At 53.9% G+C, this 17,095-nt stretch overlaps 1 protein-coding gene across 1 annotated transcript; it reads left to right on the top strand.

Moving 5' to 3' along the window:
• Window positions 1-5,134: 5,134 nt before the first annotated feature.
• On the top strand, window positions 5,135-16,898 carry CHRNB4 (cholinergic receptor nicotinic beta 4 subunit). The gene is made up of 5 exons (XM_064383149.1): window positions 5,135-6,337; window positions 10,522-10,566; window positions 10,669-10,778; window positions 11,881-12,859; window positions 16,691-16,898. Exons 1-5 carry the CDS (start codon window positions 6,200-6,202, stop codon window positions 16,829-16,831), a joined length of 1,413 nt encoding a protein of 470 aa, XP_064239219.1. The 5' UTR covers window positions 5,135-6,199; the 3' UTR covers window positions 16,832-16,898.
• Window positions 16,899-17,095: the final 197 nt, after the last annotated feature.

Genomic DNA, 17,095 nt, shown 5'->3' with positions numbered 1-17,095 from the left:
CCTCTCGGCTCACCCGGCAGTGTCCTTTCTGTCAGCAGACCCCGTGAGTAAGAACTTGAGATGAGTCATCTGCCTAAAAGCCTCTCGGAGGTGAGGGAGGCAAAGCCCAGGACCTCCCCGTCCCAGCACGTGCTCTTCCCCAGCAGCAGAGGCATCCCGCGCTAGCGTCCGCCGCCCTCGAGTCTCCCCAGCTGCGCCCGCGGTGCAGGCGCTGTCCTGCCTGCCTGCCTCGGGGAAGGTCGGGAGGACCCAGGAGATCGGGAAGCCAGGCGGCCGGCGGGTCCAGACCACCCGGGGCGTCGGAGCGGAGCGCGGCCCCAGTTCCTCCCCCGGGTGGGCGGGCTCGGCCGGGCTCTCCGCGGGGTCCTAGTGAGCGCCGCCGCGCAGCGAACCTCGGAGACCGGGAGGTCACTCGACCGCGCGCGCTGCTCCCGGGTGCCCTGTGACCCGACAGCCGAGCTCGCGGCGGCTGCCACCTGCCCCGCCGGACATGAGGCGCGCGCCTTCCGCGGTCCTTTTCCTCCTGGTCGCCCTTTGCGGGCGCGGTGAGTTCTTTTCGGGAAGGGAGGGAGGGGCGCCTGGGTTGGGCTGAACGGGGCTGGACTGGCCACAGGTGGAAGGGAGGGTGCCCTGCGCCGGGGGGAGTGGCCCGAGGCTGTCCCGGCCAGATGGGGGCGGGCCTGCGTGCGTGGGTCTGCCAGGTTTGGAGTGGGGGCCGACTCTTCCCGGAGCCGCTGCGAGGGCCAGGGCCACCCTGCGGGGCGCGTGTCTGCGGGCTGGGCAGCGGGGCAGGGGGGCAGGAAGCCCAGGTCATCCCCCGCGGTCTGGGAGGCTGGTAGTGCACCAGCTCCCGCTCCCAGCAGGGCCGAGGCTCTTTTTTCGCCTAAGAGGTGACTTAGTTGAAGCGTGGGCGCAGAGGGGCCGGCCACAGGGCGGGGTAGGCACTCGGGAGCGAATCTGCTGCTCAGCCTTGGAGAGAAGTCTCCTCTAACACAGCTGTGGTAGACATGGGGAAACTGGGCCGATAGGGAAGGGGGCCTGCTTAAATCAACAGCCCTGGAATGTTTTGTGCTTTGGGGTGGATCTCCCAGGAAACACGTTTTATGGCACCACAGCCTCTGGTCACCCATCCGAGATGTGCCAGGCCAGGACAGCCAGCTGGACTGAGGCCCAGACTGGTGAAGTTGGACCTAACACTCAGGAAGGAGACCCAGCCCGTCTCCTGGTAGACTGCCTTCTCTGGGCCTCAGTTTCCCCACCTGAATTCCAAGGGCCCTTTTAGCTCCTACACTCACCCAGGCTTTTCCTCCAAGCTCCAGTCAGCCTAGAGGACCAGGGCTACCTCTTCCTGGGATAGAGACCTGCCACAGGGGAGGCAGGAGGTAGGAGTGAGGGAACATACAAGGGGCTAATAATCTGCGAGGAGGCCATAGCTAGAATGCTAAACCGTGTGAGTGTGTGTCCAGTTTGGAAGGCATATCCAATCTAACCATTTATACTGAAAAAATGGAAAGATATACCCATCATTTTAGAATACACACTACAGAAGGTAGTTTGTACTACTCTAGGGAGGTGGAGCTCTCATCTAAGATGGTGTCTGCAGGCCATGTGTGTGTTGTGGCTCCAGGCAGTGTGCATGTTGTGGCTGCAGGCAGTGTGTGTACTGTGGCTCCAGTTAGTGTGTGTACTGTGGCTCCAGGCAGTGTGTGTACTATGGCTGCAGGCAGTGTGTGTACTGTGGCTCCAGGCCGTGTGTATACTGTGGCTCCAGACAGTGTGTGTACTGTGGCTGCAGGCAGTGTGTGTACTGTGGCTCCACGCTGTGTGTGTGCTGTGGCTCCAGGCCGTGTATGTACTGTGGCTGCAGGCAGTGTGTGTACGGTGGCTCCAGACAGTGTGTGTGTTGTGGCTCCAGATAGTGTGTGTGTTGTGACTCCAGGCAGTGTGTGTGTTGTGACTCCAGGCAGTGTGTGTATTGTGACTCCAGGCAGTGTGTATATTGTGGCTTCAGGCAGTGTGTGTATTGTGGCTGCAGGCAGTGTGTGTATTGTGACTCCAGGCAGTGTGTGTATTGTGACTCCAGGCAGTGTGTATATTGTGGCTTCAGGCAGTGTGTGTATTGTGGCTCTGCCACTACTTACTGGATGACCCTATGCCATTTCTTTCACCATCCTGGGCCTCAGTTTCCCCATCTGTTCTATGTAGATAATATGGCCTGCCTACATATTTGGAGATGTGGATACGTGTGGGGCAGTTGCAGTGTTTCTTAGGTGCAGTCCTGGGGCAGCCTGCATCACCCCGTACAGATTTCTGGGCCCCACCCTAGGCTCACAGGATCAGAATCTCTGGGAATAAAGCCTAGGACTTTGCATTTATACAAGCATCCAGGGCATTAACACACGTGATGAAAGAAGCAGTAATAGTATGTGGTAAGCTCTTCATAAAAGGTAACTTCTCTGCTTAAAAAAAAATTCATAGCTGCCATTTAATACATATCATGTTCCCTTCCTCAGTTAATGACATACACCCCAGTTGAAAAATCACTGTGCCTTTCCAGATGCAGAATCTGATCTTTCCCGTAAAAGTCTGTCAACTGTTACTTTCTATAGTTTGTATTCAAAAACAAAGGGTACATCTTTCCATTTTTTCAATACAAATGTTTAGATCGGATATGCTTTTCAAACTGGACACACACTCACACAGTTTAGAATTCCAGCTATGGCTTCCTCTCAGACTGTTAGCCCCTTTCTCGCGGGTAACAGTTTTTCCCATAAAGGCCTGGAAGACAGAACCCTGGGCAGAGGCTGGTGGGGCCCACTCCGCATCAGAACCCTTGGATCATGACTGACCCCTAGTGGAGGCTTCTCTGTCTAACTGTCAGCCCCAGGGCTGCGATGTGAGCCTCCAACCACACTGCAGAAGCTTCCGGGAATCCCGGACCACCCCTGCCCTTTGGGGGTGAAAGGCCTGTTCCTTGTCTTTTGAGCCCAGCTGGCCTCACAGGCATTCAGTAGATTGGGAAGTCATGTGCTGTGCTGGGCTGGGCTCCCCTGCCCCCCATTTTGGGGGTAAGGGGGGTGCATTCCAGCCCCCAGTATCCCTGCTGTTTATTCGAGCCCCTCACCCCCAGCCCCATACACTCACAAGTACAAACACTGGTGCAGTCACAGGCACACACTGCCCTGGACAGCAGCATTTCCAGCCTCTGCAGGGCAGTCGCCTTCCAGGGAAGTGAGTGAGGCACTGAAGAAGACTCAGGGTTCAGAGAAGACCTTTGTCAGGAAGAGGCTCCTAGACCTGGTCTGCCTCTGACTTGCTGGGGGCACTTGAGAAAGTTTCTTCCCCTCTTTGGTCTCAGCTTACCCAGCTGAGAAATGGGGGGTTGGGCCAAATGGTCTAAGGTTCTGGGGACCTCTAACTCAAGCCCACAGGTGGTGGTCAAGATAGAGGAGTCCCTCTGGGTCAGCTGAATGCCTGAGAGGCAGGACAGGCCCAAAAGTGAGCCACCTGAGCACATCAGGTGGGCTCAGAGCTGGAGCATGAGCCCCACAGCCTGCAGAACAGCCCTGGAATCGGGAACCCGGTCGGACCAGCCTGGTGGGACTTCAGAGATGTGGGATCCAGCCTTCCCTAGTATTGCAGGGCTGGGGGCTGGGAGCTGCAGATCTGGCCCCAGAGCTGCCTCAGACATGCCAAATGGGCTTAGGCAAGACACATGCCTCTCTATGAAATCAGTCAGTCCACACAGACATGCTAAAGAAGGGCTGTGGGAGGGACCCGGCTCTAGCCTGGGGCTACGGACTGGCTTCCTGGGTACTCAAGCAGCTGGCCTCTGGGAAAGGGGTCCTGGGTATAAGAGGCAGGGCTCAGAATCTAGGCCAAGCATCCGTAGGACCACCCCTCTGGAAAGCCTGAGGCAGTTGGGGGGAGGGGCAGCAGGCAGCAGGTGCACAAGGAGCATCTTTCACAAGGCACTAAATATTGCATCTGCTCCAGATAGGCAGCGAGTTGGAAAGTGGATGGAGTAGGCAGGGTGGCGGCTGCTCCCCACGGCCAGGAGTCCAGCCCAGCACCCACCCCTGAGTCCACCTCAGGCCTGCCCATTGGGTTGATCTGTGTTCTGGGTCCTCTGGCCCTACTCACAGAGGGAGGGGTTTGGTACAACTAGGTGAACTGGCCCTTGCGAAACGATGTCATCGACGCCTGAGCCAGGCGAGCCCCTAGCTCATCCCCACCCCCACCTCTCCAGCCCCCTTATTCCCTGATCTTCCCACCTGCTCCCCGGCCCCAGCACTGTTTCCTGCTCACTCTCATCTCTTTGCTGCTCCCAGGCTTGTCTGCTCAGATGTCCTTGATTCTCCTCTGAGACTCCCTTTCTCCAAGCTGCCTCCTCTCTGCTTTACACATTCTCCCTGAAGACACCAGAGCACACAAGCTCAAGTCCCTGAACCTGGCCTTCACTCCCGGGCACATGAGGGAGATGACATAAAGACCCAAATGCCACTTGGCAAAAGATCAGGGGTATGCAGAGGGGCAGATCTGAGACTGTGGAAGCTCAGGGGGGCTCCCTGCAGGAGGCTGCATTTAGGCTGGGTTGTGAATGTGGCTCTGAGCTAAGACCTCTCCTCGAAGCTCCAGACCAGGAGCCAGCTCCCAGCTGGACCCTTCATTTGGTGTCTCAGAGGGGCCTTGCACTCTTAGGTCGAAGTCTGAACCCAGAAGATGCCCCCCATCTCAGCTCTGTTTCTTCTTAGGAAAAGCGCCACGTCCTACCCAGTTCTGCACCAAACCCACATTTGAGTAACGGGACTGCTCCCCTGTACTGTGAGTGCTCTGGTGGCAGGAACCGTTATCCTCAACATGTAGCAAAGTCCCTGGCACAAGATAGACCCTCAGATCATTTATAACTGGTGGGCTGGGGGCAATCCTGGCAGAAGAAAGAGTGTGCTCAAAGAAGTCAGATAAGCTGGGTGTGGTGGGACTACACCTGTAGTCCCAGCCACTAAGGAGGCTGAAGTGGGAGGATCCTTTGAATCCAGGAGGAATCGCTTGAATCCAGGAGGAATCACTTGAAACCAGCCTGGACAACTTAGCAAGATCCCCAACCCCGGTCTCTTAAAAAAAAAAAAAAAAAAAAGGAAGCTAGACAGCGAAGGTCACGGGGGAAAGCAAACAGCAGGCTATGGCCAGAAGAGGGAGTATCTGAGTATCTGGGGAAGATAGAGAGGTGGCAGAAAATCGGGTTGAGAAAGGTAAGCCAGTGCCTGCAGGAAAGGGCCTTGAATGCCGAGCCAAAACACTGGATTTTTAACTCCACCTACAGCTCCAAGAGTTGTGGGTAGGGAAGGGCCCTAGACCAGTTTGCTGTAGAAAGACCACTCTGGCACTGTATGGTACATAAATGGCAGGGGCAGATTGAGGGGTGAAGAGGCCAGAAGGAGGGCAGGGGTGAGGAGGTGGGTACGTGGCTTGGAAAGTAAAAGACAGGACTAAGGCTGGGCCCAGCGGCTCACGCCTGTAATCCCGGCACTTTGAGAGGCCGAGGCGGGTGGATCACCCGAGGTCAGGAGTTCGAGATCAGCCTGGCCAACACGGTGAAACCCCCATCTCTATGAAAAATACAAAAATTAGCCGGGTATGTGGTGCAGGCCTGTAATCCCAGCTACTCTGGAGGCTGAGATTGAATTGCTTGAACCTGGGCAGCAGAGGTTGCAGTGAGCGGAGATCACGCCACTGCATTCCACCCTGGGCCACAGAGTGAGACTCTGTCAAAAAAATTTTAAAAAAGACAGGACTAGGTGGCCACTTGGATGAACCAAGGGAGAGGTCAAGAAGAGACACCTGGTTTTTGTACCAGATATGTAGAGTGCGGGATGCCATTCATTGCTGGAGGGAAGAGGAGGAGGAAGAGGTGTGGCATGGGGAGGAGGCAGCTGAGCTCTGTCTTGAATGTTTCAATTTCAAGTCCCCAAGGAGAGGCAGGCCTGCCAGCACCTTAACTGCTTCAGCCGGCCCTAAGGGCACCTGTGCTCCCTCTCAGCTGCCCCTTCGCTGCCACAGGCTGCAGTGGGGTCAGGCTGCACGAGGGCCTGGCAGGTCTGACTCTGTGTGTGTGTGTGTGTGTGTGTGTGTGTGTGTGTGTGTGTTTGTGTGTGTGTGTGTGTGTGTGTGTGTGTGTGTTTTCCCAGGGGACTGCCGCATGGCCAATGCTGAGGAGAAGCTGATAGACGACCTTCTGAACAAAACCCGTTACAACTACCTGATCCGCCCAGCCTCCAGCTCCTCACAGCTCATCTCCATCAAGCTGCAGCTCTCCCTGGCCCAGCTCATCAGCGTGGTACGTGCAGAGGGCAGACGTGGCTTAGGCTCAGGCGGAGAGCCTGCTCATGCCCAAGCCCTAAGCAATCATTGGCCAGAAAAATGAAATGACTAGAATTGACTTAGACTTACCAGTACATGTCAGGGAGGCTGCGGGTGGGAGCGGGATGGCCACCGGGTAGGCAGCCAGTGGGCCTGCCATAGACCCTGCTCAGCTGGGTCTCCAGCATAACCATAAGCTCTTCCTCCTTGTCCTCACAGCCCCACCCTGTTTTCTCCCCCAGCTTGCTCAACAGGTGACCTTGCATGCTCCCTACTTGTTGGGGGAAATAAGAACCAGACTCGGGAAACTGATGGGTACAGAGGCCCAGGTGTGGAGGCAGGACCAGAGGCTGATTGAGCCAGGCGGGTGGGGGTCTGGATGGTGATCGTGGCTGCCGCAGGCATGGAAAGGAGGCGTGGGTGGTGGCATTCACAGGGACCATTGTCAAGTTCTTCACATGTGGGTGTGGGGCAGAGGTGGGGGTGCTGAGGGAGGAAGTGCCTGGGAATTTCTCTTCTGTCTGCTGCCTCTGAGTTGGAGATGCCAGAGGGAACCATGGCCCATTGTAAACCTTCCCACATCCCCACCCACAGGGTTAGAACCCCATCCCTGGAAGCAGCTCTGGGGGGAGGAGAGAAGCTCACAAGAGGACAGTGCACGGCGCCTCGTCCAGCCAGGGGAAGGATATCACCAAGGGGGCAGACCCTCCTCTGGCCAGGTGGCTGCCTTCTGAAATGCCAGAATCTCTCTAGCACGGCTGGCCCCCACACACCCAGCCTGTCAAACCTACAGTCCTCAAGAAGACTTTGGCCAAATTAACGACTGGCTCCATCTCCTGGGAGGATGCACAGGCCCAGGATGGGGAGGGCTGGAGAACCATGTACTCTCTGCCCCTCCCCCTCCCCGGTCAAACTGGAAGGAAGGAGAGAGGGCTTTTGGCCAGGCTCGCCAGGCTGGTGTCTGAGTGTTATTGTCCAGCCCAGGGCTTCTTGCTTAATGGGTGAGCCCAGCTGCTGCCATGCGGCTGCTGCCCCGAGTGAGGGTGCAGGAGCAGGAGGCTCTGACACACTTCCAAGATCAGGCTGCCTGGTCAGATCTGCTCTGCAGGCCCTATAGGGTAATAGAGGCTACCAGAAGGGGGAGGGGATGCAGCCGCCAGCCCTCACCCATGCAAGTCATATTTCTGAAAGCTTGTGTATACAGTAAATATTAGGTTGTAGGCTGCCAGGACAGGAGGGGGTATTGTCCTCCTATTTTTCAGGATTTCTTTCTTTCTTTCTCCTTCTTTCTTTAAGGAGGGAGGGCTATAGATACAAGCAGTTTAAAGATGGAAATTTTTAAGGAGCAGGTAGCGATTTAGTGCTGGGTAAGGCAAGCAGGCTTGTCAAAGCATCTCTTTTGTAATCGACTCCTGAGTCTGGCAAGCCAGGCACTCCCTTGCCAGCATCCCCACCCCCACCTCTCTAGCCCCCCTTATTCCCTGACCCTCCCACCTGCTCCCCTGCCCAGCACTGTTTCCTCTGCTCACTCTCATCTCTTTTCCTGCTCGGGGCTTGCCTGTTTCGATGTCCTTGCTCCTCTGAGTCTCCCTCTTTCCAAGTCGTCTCCCCTACACTTGACCAGTCTCCTGGAAGACACCAGAGAACACAAGCTCAAGTCCCTGAACCTCACCTTTACTCCCAGACCTGTGAGGGAGATGATACAAAGTCCCAAACGCCACTTGGAAAGAGACTGGGGCTATGCAGAGAGGGAGATCGGAAGCCGTGGAAGCTCAGGGTGTAGGTTTAAATGAAAATACAGCCGGGTGCAGTGTCTCACGCTGTAATCCCAGCACTTTGGGAGGCCAAGGTGGGCGGATCATGAGGTCAGGAGTTTGAGACCAGCCTGACAAACAAGGTGAAACCCTGTCTCTAGTAAAAATACAAAAAAAAAAAAAAATTAGCTGGGCATGGTAGCACATGCCTGTAATCCCAGCTACCCAGGAGGCTGAGGCAGGAGAATCACTTGAACCTGGGAGGCAGAGGTTGCAGTGAGCCGAGATTATACCATTGCACTCCAGCCCGGATGACAGAGTGAGACTCCATCTTAAAAATAAATAAATAAATAAATAAAATTTCATAACTATATTAAATGTAAATGGCCTAAATACTCTAATCAAAATGAGACAATTGGCATGCATCCATCTTCTCCCTTCTCCCTCCCCACCAACAGCCTGGAATGTGGAATTTATGGTTGTAGCTCCAATATTTATTTTGGTCCATTCTTATGAGGGCCACACTCCAGGTATGGTGGAGAAGAAAGTTGGAAAGAATCTGGGTTCCTACCAGAACTTTGTAGAGCAGAACTACCATGTATGTCTACAGTGTTAACATGAGAGGGACATGAATTTCTACTTTATTTAAGTCTGTGTTGCTCTGGATCACTGTTACTGGCAGCTGAACCTTATTTACTGATAATCCTATCTAGTTGTAGGTGCCTTGAGGTAGTGACTCCTAAACTGAGATCAGTATGCTGGAAGTTATCTTGATGAAGAGGAGGCAGCAAAAATAGTACAGACTGAGACCACAAGCCATATCCAAAACACTAAAGAAGGCCAGGGGGCTGCAGGACAGAACCAAGGGACACGGAGAGATGAAGTGAGGCTGGGAAACCTGGCAAGGCCCTGCAGACCCTGTGAAGGAGTGAGACTTTTATTCTGTAAGTGAAGGAAGCCAAGGAAGTAATCTAAACAGGGATAAAAAGGACAGGAATTTTGGAAGGTTTATTCTGGCTGCATAGGAACAATAGATGTGTGTGTACGGTGATGGTGGTGGTGTACAGAATGAACATGGACCAGTTAGAAGAGTATTGCAGGGTCTAGGTGAGGCATGGATGATGTGGCCTGGAATGACAGTAGGATTCACGTGTTTATACAGAACATATTTATGGAGTATCCAACGTGTCACATACTCTTATAGCTGCCTTATTTCCTCATAGCCATTAGATTCTAGTGGCAGATAATACACAGATGGATAGATGGTGTTTAGAGGTGATAGATGCTATGAAACCAAATGAGACTGGTGAGGTGGCTCGCACCTATAATGCCAACACTTTGGAAGGCTGAGGTGAGTGGATCACTTCAGCTCAGGAATTTGAGACCAGCCTGGGCATCGTGATGAAACCCCTTCTCTACAACAAAATTTTTAAAAATTAAACCAGGTATGGTGGCCTGTGCCTGGGGTCCCAGCTTCTCAGGAGGCTGAGGTGGGAGGACCACTGGAAGATAGAGATTTCAGTGAGCAAAGATCACGCCACTGCCCTCCAGCCTGGGTGACAGAGTGAGACCCTATCTCAAGAAAATAAACAAACAAAAAATTACAAGAAAGAAAAATAAGGCAGTTGGGGCAGAGGGGCTATTTTATGTAGGTCAGGGAAGACTTCTGTAATGATAGGATGACATTTCTGATAGCAGAAGAAAGTGTGGAAGCATCCTGGTGGGTTTCCAGGAAAGGGAACAGTGTGTGCCGGAGCCGAGACACAGCGTGGTAGAAGTGGAATGAGCAAATGGCAGCGCTGAGATTAGAGGTCAGGGAGCTGATGGGGTGAGGGGTGGTGGGGAGGCAGGTCACTAGGGCCTTGTAGACTCTAAGCAGAACTTTGGCTTTTCCTTTGGATCAGATGAGGCAGCAGAGCAGCTAGTCAAAGGCATTGAGATTTAAGGGGATCACCCTGGCTACGTGTAGAGAAGAGACCAAAGGCAGGCCAGGACAGAGCAGGAAGACCAGTGACTGGGCCACGGCAGTAGTCCGGGTGACAGAGGACGGTGGTGGCAGAGAGAAGCAGACATATATGAGATGCTTTAGGAGATACAATTTACAAGACTTATTGATGGATCAGAGAGCAGTGTCAGAGACAATGTCCACGTTTCTGGCTTGTGGAACTGGATGGCTAGGGGTGCCATTCACTGAGACCATGAAGCCAGAGGAGGACCAGGTTTTGGGAAGATCATGAGCTTTGTCTTAAACCTGCTGGGTGTGACATACCTCTGAGCCATCCAACAGATGTTTGGACAACAGTTGGTCACAAGGGCCTGGAGCTCACAGGCTTTTGCACAATAAAGTGAAATCCGTTTGTAAGGCTCCTTCTTCCTGATGACCTGATAGCCCTGTTTCCTTCCCCAGAATGAGCGAGAGCAGATCATGACCACCAATGTCTGGCTGAAACAGGTAAGTGCCCTGCAAGGCCCCTAGCCCAAGAGATGTCTTCTCTAGGGCTGGCCTTTGGTAGCAGTGGACCTGCAAGTGACAGGGCCTTGCCTGTCTGTCCAGGAATGGACTGACTACCGCCTGACGTGGAACAGCTCCCGCTATGAGGGTGTGAACATCCTGAGGATCCCTGCAAAGCGCCTCTGGTTGCCCGACATCGTGCTTTACAACAAGTGAGTGGCGGGGTTGGCTGAGGCCTGGTGACAGCCAGGCCAGGGCAGCAGGCCCAACCCTAAGAGTCATCCGGGCCTGAGTCCAACCATGGGCCCCATCTCTGCTTTACCCAGCCTTCCAGGCCATCAAGCTAAAAGAGAAACAGAGGTGAGCAGAGCCAGAGCCCTCAGTTACAGATGGGGAGTCCGAGGCTGGCGGGGAGGGGCCTTGTCTAATTCACTGAAGCACAGCCGGGACCACAGCGGTGACCTGACCTTGAGCCCAGCGCCCTTTTTGTGCTCCGTACCATCCTTTTGCGCCTCTGTTGCTTTGCCAGTGTTGGGTGTCAGTAGCACTGACTTACTGTGCATAAATATCTTAGGCAGGTGGAGGAAGCCAAAGAGATTCTCCCTGACTTATGATTACACCAGCAGTAGCATGAAATGGCTAAGAGTGTGTGGTCTGGCTGGGCACAGTGGTTCATGCCTGTAATCCCAGTACTTTGGGAGGCTCAGGTGGGTGGATCATGAGGTCAGGAGTTTGAGACCAGCCTGGCCGGAATGGTGAAACCCCATCTCTACTAAAAATACAAAAATTAGCCGGACGTAGTGGTGCATGTCTGTAATCCCAGCTACTCGGGAGGCTGAGGCAGGAGAACTGCTTGAACCTGGGAGGGGAGGTTGCAGTGAGCCAAGATCACGCCATTGCACTCCAGCCTGGCGACAGAGCGAGACTCTGTCTCAAAAAAGAAAAAGTGTTGTCTGGGGACAGACAGACCTGAGTTCAAACCCCAACTGTCCTGCTTACACATTTTTCTGACCTTGAAGAAGTCATTTAACCTCTCTGGGCCTTGGCTTTCCCAAGTGTAGAATGGGGATAATAATAAAACCTACGTCACTGGACTACTGAGAGGCTTAAAAGAGCTATTCCATGAGAAGCCGTAAGAGTGTCTGATGTAGGGCTCTCTCCACCACATAGTTGCCAACAAAGGCAGGCCCCTTTCCGTGAGGGCCCGGGGGATTGGAAGGGTGACTAGTGGGAAAAATTCCCAAAGGGCTCTTCAGTGAGTTCTGAGGCCAGGCCAGGGTTTCACGATGTTGTCCATGCCCTGCCCCTGCCCAGCGCCGATGGGACCTACGAGGTATCTGTCTACACCAACGTTATAGTCCGGTCCAACGGCAGCGTCCTGTGGCTGCCCCCTGCCATCTACAAGAGCGCCTGCAAGATTGAGGTGAAGCACTTTCCCTTTGACCGGCAGAACTGCACCCTCAAGTTCCGCTCCTGGACCTACGACCACACGGAGATAGACATGGTCCTCATGTCGCCCACAGCCAGCATGGACGACTTTACTCCCAGTGGCGAGTGGGACATAGTGGCCCTCCCGGGGCGAAGGACAGTGAACCCACAGGACCCCAGCTACGTGGACGTGACTTACGACTTCATCATCAAGCGCAAGCCGCTCTTCTACACCATCAACCTCATCGCCCCCTGCGTGCTCATCACCTCGCTGGCCATCCTTGTCTTCTACCTGCCGTCCGACTGTGGCGAGAAGATGACGCTGTGCATCTCCGTGCTGCTAGCACTCACCGTCTTCCTGCTGCTCATCTCCAAGATCGTGCCACCCACCTCCCTCGATGTGCCGCTCATCGGGAAGTACCTCATGTTCACCATGGTGCTGGTCACCTTCTCCATCGTCACCAGCGTCTGTGTGCTCAATGTGCATCACCGCTCGCCCAGCACTCACACCATGGCGCCCTGGGTCAAGCGCTGCTTCCTGCACAAGTTGCCCACCTTCCTCTTCATGAAGCGCCCTGGCCCCAACAGCAGCCCAGCCAGAGCCCTCCCGCCCGGCAAGTCACGCCTGGCCAAGCTCGAGGCCGCCGCCACCTCCGCCAGCCCCTCCAACCTCTGTGGGAACTCCAGGTACTTTGTGAACCCTGCGTCTGCAGCTCCCAGGTCTCCAGCCGGCTCCACCCCGGTGGGTGTCCCCAGGGACTTCCGGCTGCGGTCCTCTGGGAGGTTCCCACAGGATGTGCAGGAGGCATTAGAAGGTGTTAGCTTCATCGCCCAGCACATGAAGAATGATGATGAAGACCAGAGTGTAAGTTGCTCACCAGCCCCGGCCCACCTGCCCAGCAGAAAGCCTCAGATAGTAACACCAGTTTCCACTTCCTGCAGTTAACTCAGGGGACAAGGACTCTCAAACTCTGAATAAGGAATCCAAAATGGATATTAGCTTTTATTGAATATTATAGCTTCATGCATCCAGGGAGAGGAAGGAAGTGCCAGTGATCTTTTTTGTTTGTTTTAGGTGTCCCAGGAGCAAACCCTAAGATGGGGACTTGAGGGCAGGTGGCTTATTTGAGATGTGATCCCCGGAAGCACAGTGAGGGAGAAGGGAAGGTGAGACAGGGAAAGGAGAAAAGCCAGAATAGGAGATGAATGAGCAGGATGCTGCCGTGGGCACCCGGGACTCAGTACCCTTGCAGACGCTCTGAGGACCCATGGGAACAAGCCTCAGAATCACACCCCTGGAGGGAGGCTGAGGTATTTACCCACCAGCCCCCATTCCATAAGGACACTAATTCCCCTGCATGTCCAGGTAATGCCAGCCTCCAGAGCAAGTGCCCTTGGTGCTGGAGAAAGTCCTGGGGCAGAGGAGAGAGGAAATGCAGGTGCCAGAAACGGAAGGCTGGGAAGCAACTCTGCAGCCTTTAGGGAACACAGTGGGCTGGGGTGCCAATGTGTCTGCCCCATCCTCTTCACACTTGCAAAGAAGCCATTCAAGCTCTTACAGCTTTCACAGCTATAGGAACATCAGAAAAAATATTATGATTTCCAGGGTAATGAATTAATCAACTGTGCTAACTAGAATTACAGATTTTATTTTATTTTATTTTTTATTTTTTTGAGACAGAGTTTCTCTCTTGTGGCCCAGGCTGGAGTGCAGTGGCACCATCGGCTCACTGTAACCTCCACCTCCTGGGTTCAAGCAATTCTCCTGCCTCAGCCTCTCGAGTAGCTGGAATTACTGGCACCCACCACCACGCCTGGCTAATTTTTGTATTTTTAGCAGAGACAGGGTTTCACCATGTTGGCCAGGCTAGTCTTGAACTCCTGACCTCAGGTGATCCATCCATCTCAGCCTCCCAAAGTGCTGGGATTACAGGTGTGAGCCACCGTGCTCGACCTAGAATTACAGGTATTTTAAAAAGAGATTTAATTTACTTTCACAGAACAAAGCAATGAGTGCTGGAGTCTGGGTATTTCACATGACTCCTTTGAATAGATAACACTTCCAAGGACAATTTCAGAGTAACAACACAGAATGCAGTGGTGACAGAAATGTTCACACCCATTTCCAGGCCAGGCGGGAGAACAACTCTCATGCTCTTGTGAGTGTTCTCCTATCAACACCTTCAGATCAGATTCTGTGGGCAGGTTTTGACTACACAACACGGTGTCTTCCCCCGTGCAGCTGCATGGGCAAAAGTGGACGTCTCCTCATTCTTATCTTTCTGAGATTGCTTTCCACTCACTGCACCCTCAAGGGGAAGCGCCGGCATTCCATTAGTTCGCCCGCAGAGAAAAGAGCAGGAACAGCTCCAGAATCACACTGTGCCAAGGAAGGAAGAGAAATGCAAACAAACGGAATATAGGACATGAGATATTCTTCTGGTGTGGTTCTTGGACCAGCAGCACTGGCATCACCTGCGAGTTGTCAGAAATGCAGAGTATCAGGCCCAGTCCAGACCAGCTGGCTCCAAATCTGCATTTTAACAAGATCCCCAGGAGATTCCCAGACCCGTTGCAGTTTGAGAAGCACAGCTCTGTAGACTCTCAGATTTCACTTTCTAAAACATTAATTTGATCATGCTATTACTTAGGTTAAAACCATTCCATAGTTCAGCATCACCTAATTCATTGGCTCCCAAACATTAACATGCAGCCTGGGGCCCGGCTGGCTAAGTGACAGCCACGTGGGCGACGCTGTGGGACCACCCTCTGACTGAGCCAGGATCTCTGGGGGAGGCATATCGGAGCTTGCATTTTTATCCAATCCCTGGTGTTTCGTGTGCACATTCTAGGTTGAGAGGCGCTGGTCTCCTGCACCCCTGGCTGAGCCGGCACCCAACCTGAACTCTCTTCTAAAGACCTCACCACCCCCTTGGCACTCACCTGCCTTCTGCTCCTTCTAGCTCAACTAATTACAGGCCTCTTAAGAGAAGGAGCCAGGCGGGACCACTGTCATTATAAACACCAGCGTTGATTAAACTCCAGCCACACATCAGGTGCTGTGCCAGGAGTTGACACACATGACTGCCAACCCTCCCTGGAACCCTGTGAAGTGGCTTTTACCAGAACCCCCATTTTAGCTCAGAGAGGTTCACTGACTTGGCCAGTGTCACATAGCTGGCCCAGGGCAGTGCCAGGCCCCATACCCAGCTCTGCCTGACATCCTTAAACTCTCTTGCCCTTCCGAGTTCCTTGCCCTGCACTGAGCACATGGTGGGCTTATTGGTTGGTTGGCTTTCTCATGGACAATTGGAGAAAAGAGGCTTTCTTCCCTTCCAGAGCATGCCTGCCTCCAAGGCGGCCCCTGCCGCTTCTCACCTTCAGTACTTTCACCCACAAGGGTGATTAACTGGTCACTATAAATAGCACAAAAATATTAAAAGGGAAAAGCACACAGATGCAGACACACACACACAGACACACACACAGACACACACACAGACACACACGGAGACACACAGAGACACATAGACACACACACACACACAGACACATAGACACACACAGACACAGACACAGACACACACACACAGACACACACACAGACACACGCAGACACGCAGACACACACACAGACACACACACACACACATGCATGTGCCGCTTGAAATTAAGGCCGTTAAAAAAAAAAGAAAGCCAAGGAGTGCCCTGTGGAGAGAGCCGTGCTGTGCCTGCTGAGTCTTAGGGATAGGTGCCAGTCATGCTTGACACAGGATTATCCCGCACTGTAGACATACCATCGACAGGCCCTGACAAACTGGGTCACTGACGTCAGCATGCCTGTTGCTGCCCACGTTTCCAATACCAGCGCCTCTGCTGATCTCCCAGGCCTTCTGATCCTGTCCGTCTCTGCTAGGGAATGAATGCAGTGTGGATTCATAGTGTGCCACATAGTGTCACACCCCAGGCCGGGGTGTGAAAGCAGGCATGGGGGAGGGAGGCCAGGATGCTGGGCACACGGGCCTCTCTCTGGATGAGAGGATGTGAGTGGCCATCTCCTCCAGTGCAAAGGACACAGGCCCATCTATGGTGGCCCCTCTGGAGGCCAGCCAGGTCTCTGCCCACCTTACACCCCACAGCAGGGTCTAAGAAGAGCAGAGAGAGAGAGACCCAGATGACGCAGCAGGAGGAGGCTGGGTCTTAATTACTAGAAACAGATGCTGCCGAGAACAGACTTGAGCAAATTAAACAGCAGGGTTTCCAGGTGTTCTGTAAGCCTCATTGTCCTGCTGTCACTGAACTAGGTGGGGCCGGAATCTTTCTTTAGCTAGAACCAGTTCAGGCAGTGAGTCTGGGGTGAAAATGAGAAGATAGAGCTTTGAGATCCTTAGGCCCCATCTCCTATTTATAACCAGTTTGGGTTTTCAAATCACAATATATGGCATTAACAAGCCCTCTCATTCCCAGCTTTTCTGTACAGCCCAAGTTCCCATTGGCCCTGCAGTGCTGTGGGGGACAGGCAGGGTGGAGGTGGGGGACAGCCAGAGGCTCAGAGCGGCCCAGCTGAGAGGCCCGCCTAGTATGCAGTTCCACGAGTGGCCTGTGGAGTCCCTGGCCAGATAGTAAGGGCCGGACTTGGGGAAAGGAGGGACCCCAGTACTTGGCACCTGTGACCAGCCCCTCTGTCTGCCTGCAGGTCATTGAGGACTGGAAGTACGTGGCTATGGTGGTGGACCGGCTGTTCCTGTGGGTTTTCGTGTTTGTGTGTGTCCTGGGCACTGTGGGGCTCTTCCTACCGCCCCTCTTCCAGACCCATACAGCTTCTGAAGGGCCGTAGGCTGCCCAGTGTGACTGAGGGCCCCCTGCGTTGTGGGGTAAGAGGATGCGAGTGGCCAGGTGGACAGTTTGCTGCTTCCTTCTGGGTTGTGGCTGATGAGGCCCTAAATAAATACGTGACCATTGGCCATCAACCCCATCAAACCAGCCACAGCCATGGAAGAGGCAAGGATGGGGGCCTGGACTGTCCTCTCTGAATGCCTTGGCGGGATCCCAGGAAGCCCAGCAAGAAGGAGCTTCAGACAGTTCGATTCCGCCCTGTCTT

Source organism: Aotus nancymaae, unplaced genomic scaffold (genome assembly GCF_030222135.1).
Source record: "Aotus nancymaae isolate 86718 unplaced genomic scaffold, 86718_ANA_hifiasm-v0.15.2.pri h1tg000003l, whole genome shotgun sequence".
Classification (NCBI taxonomy): domain Eukaryota; kingdom Metazoa; phylum Chordata; class Mammalia; order Primates; family Aotidae; genus Aotus; species Aotus nancymaae.
The sequence above is the reverse complement of the archived record's forward strand: the minus strand, read 5'-3'. Positions and strand labels throughout refer to the sequence as shown.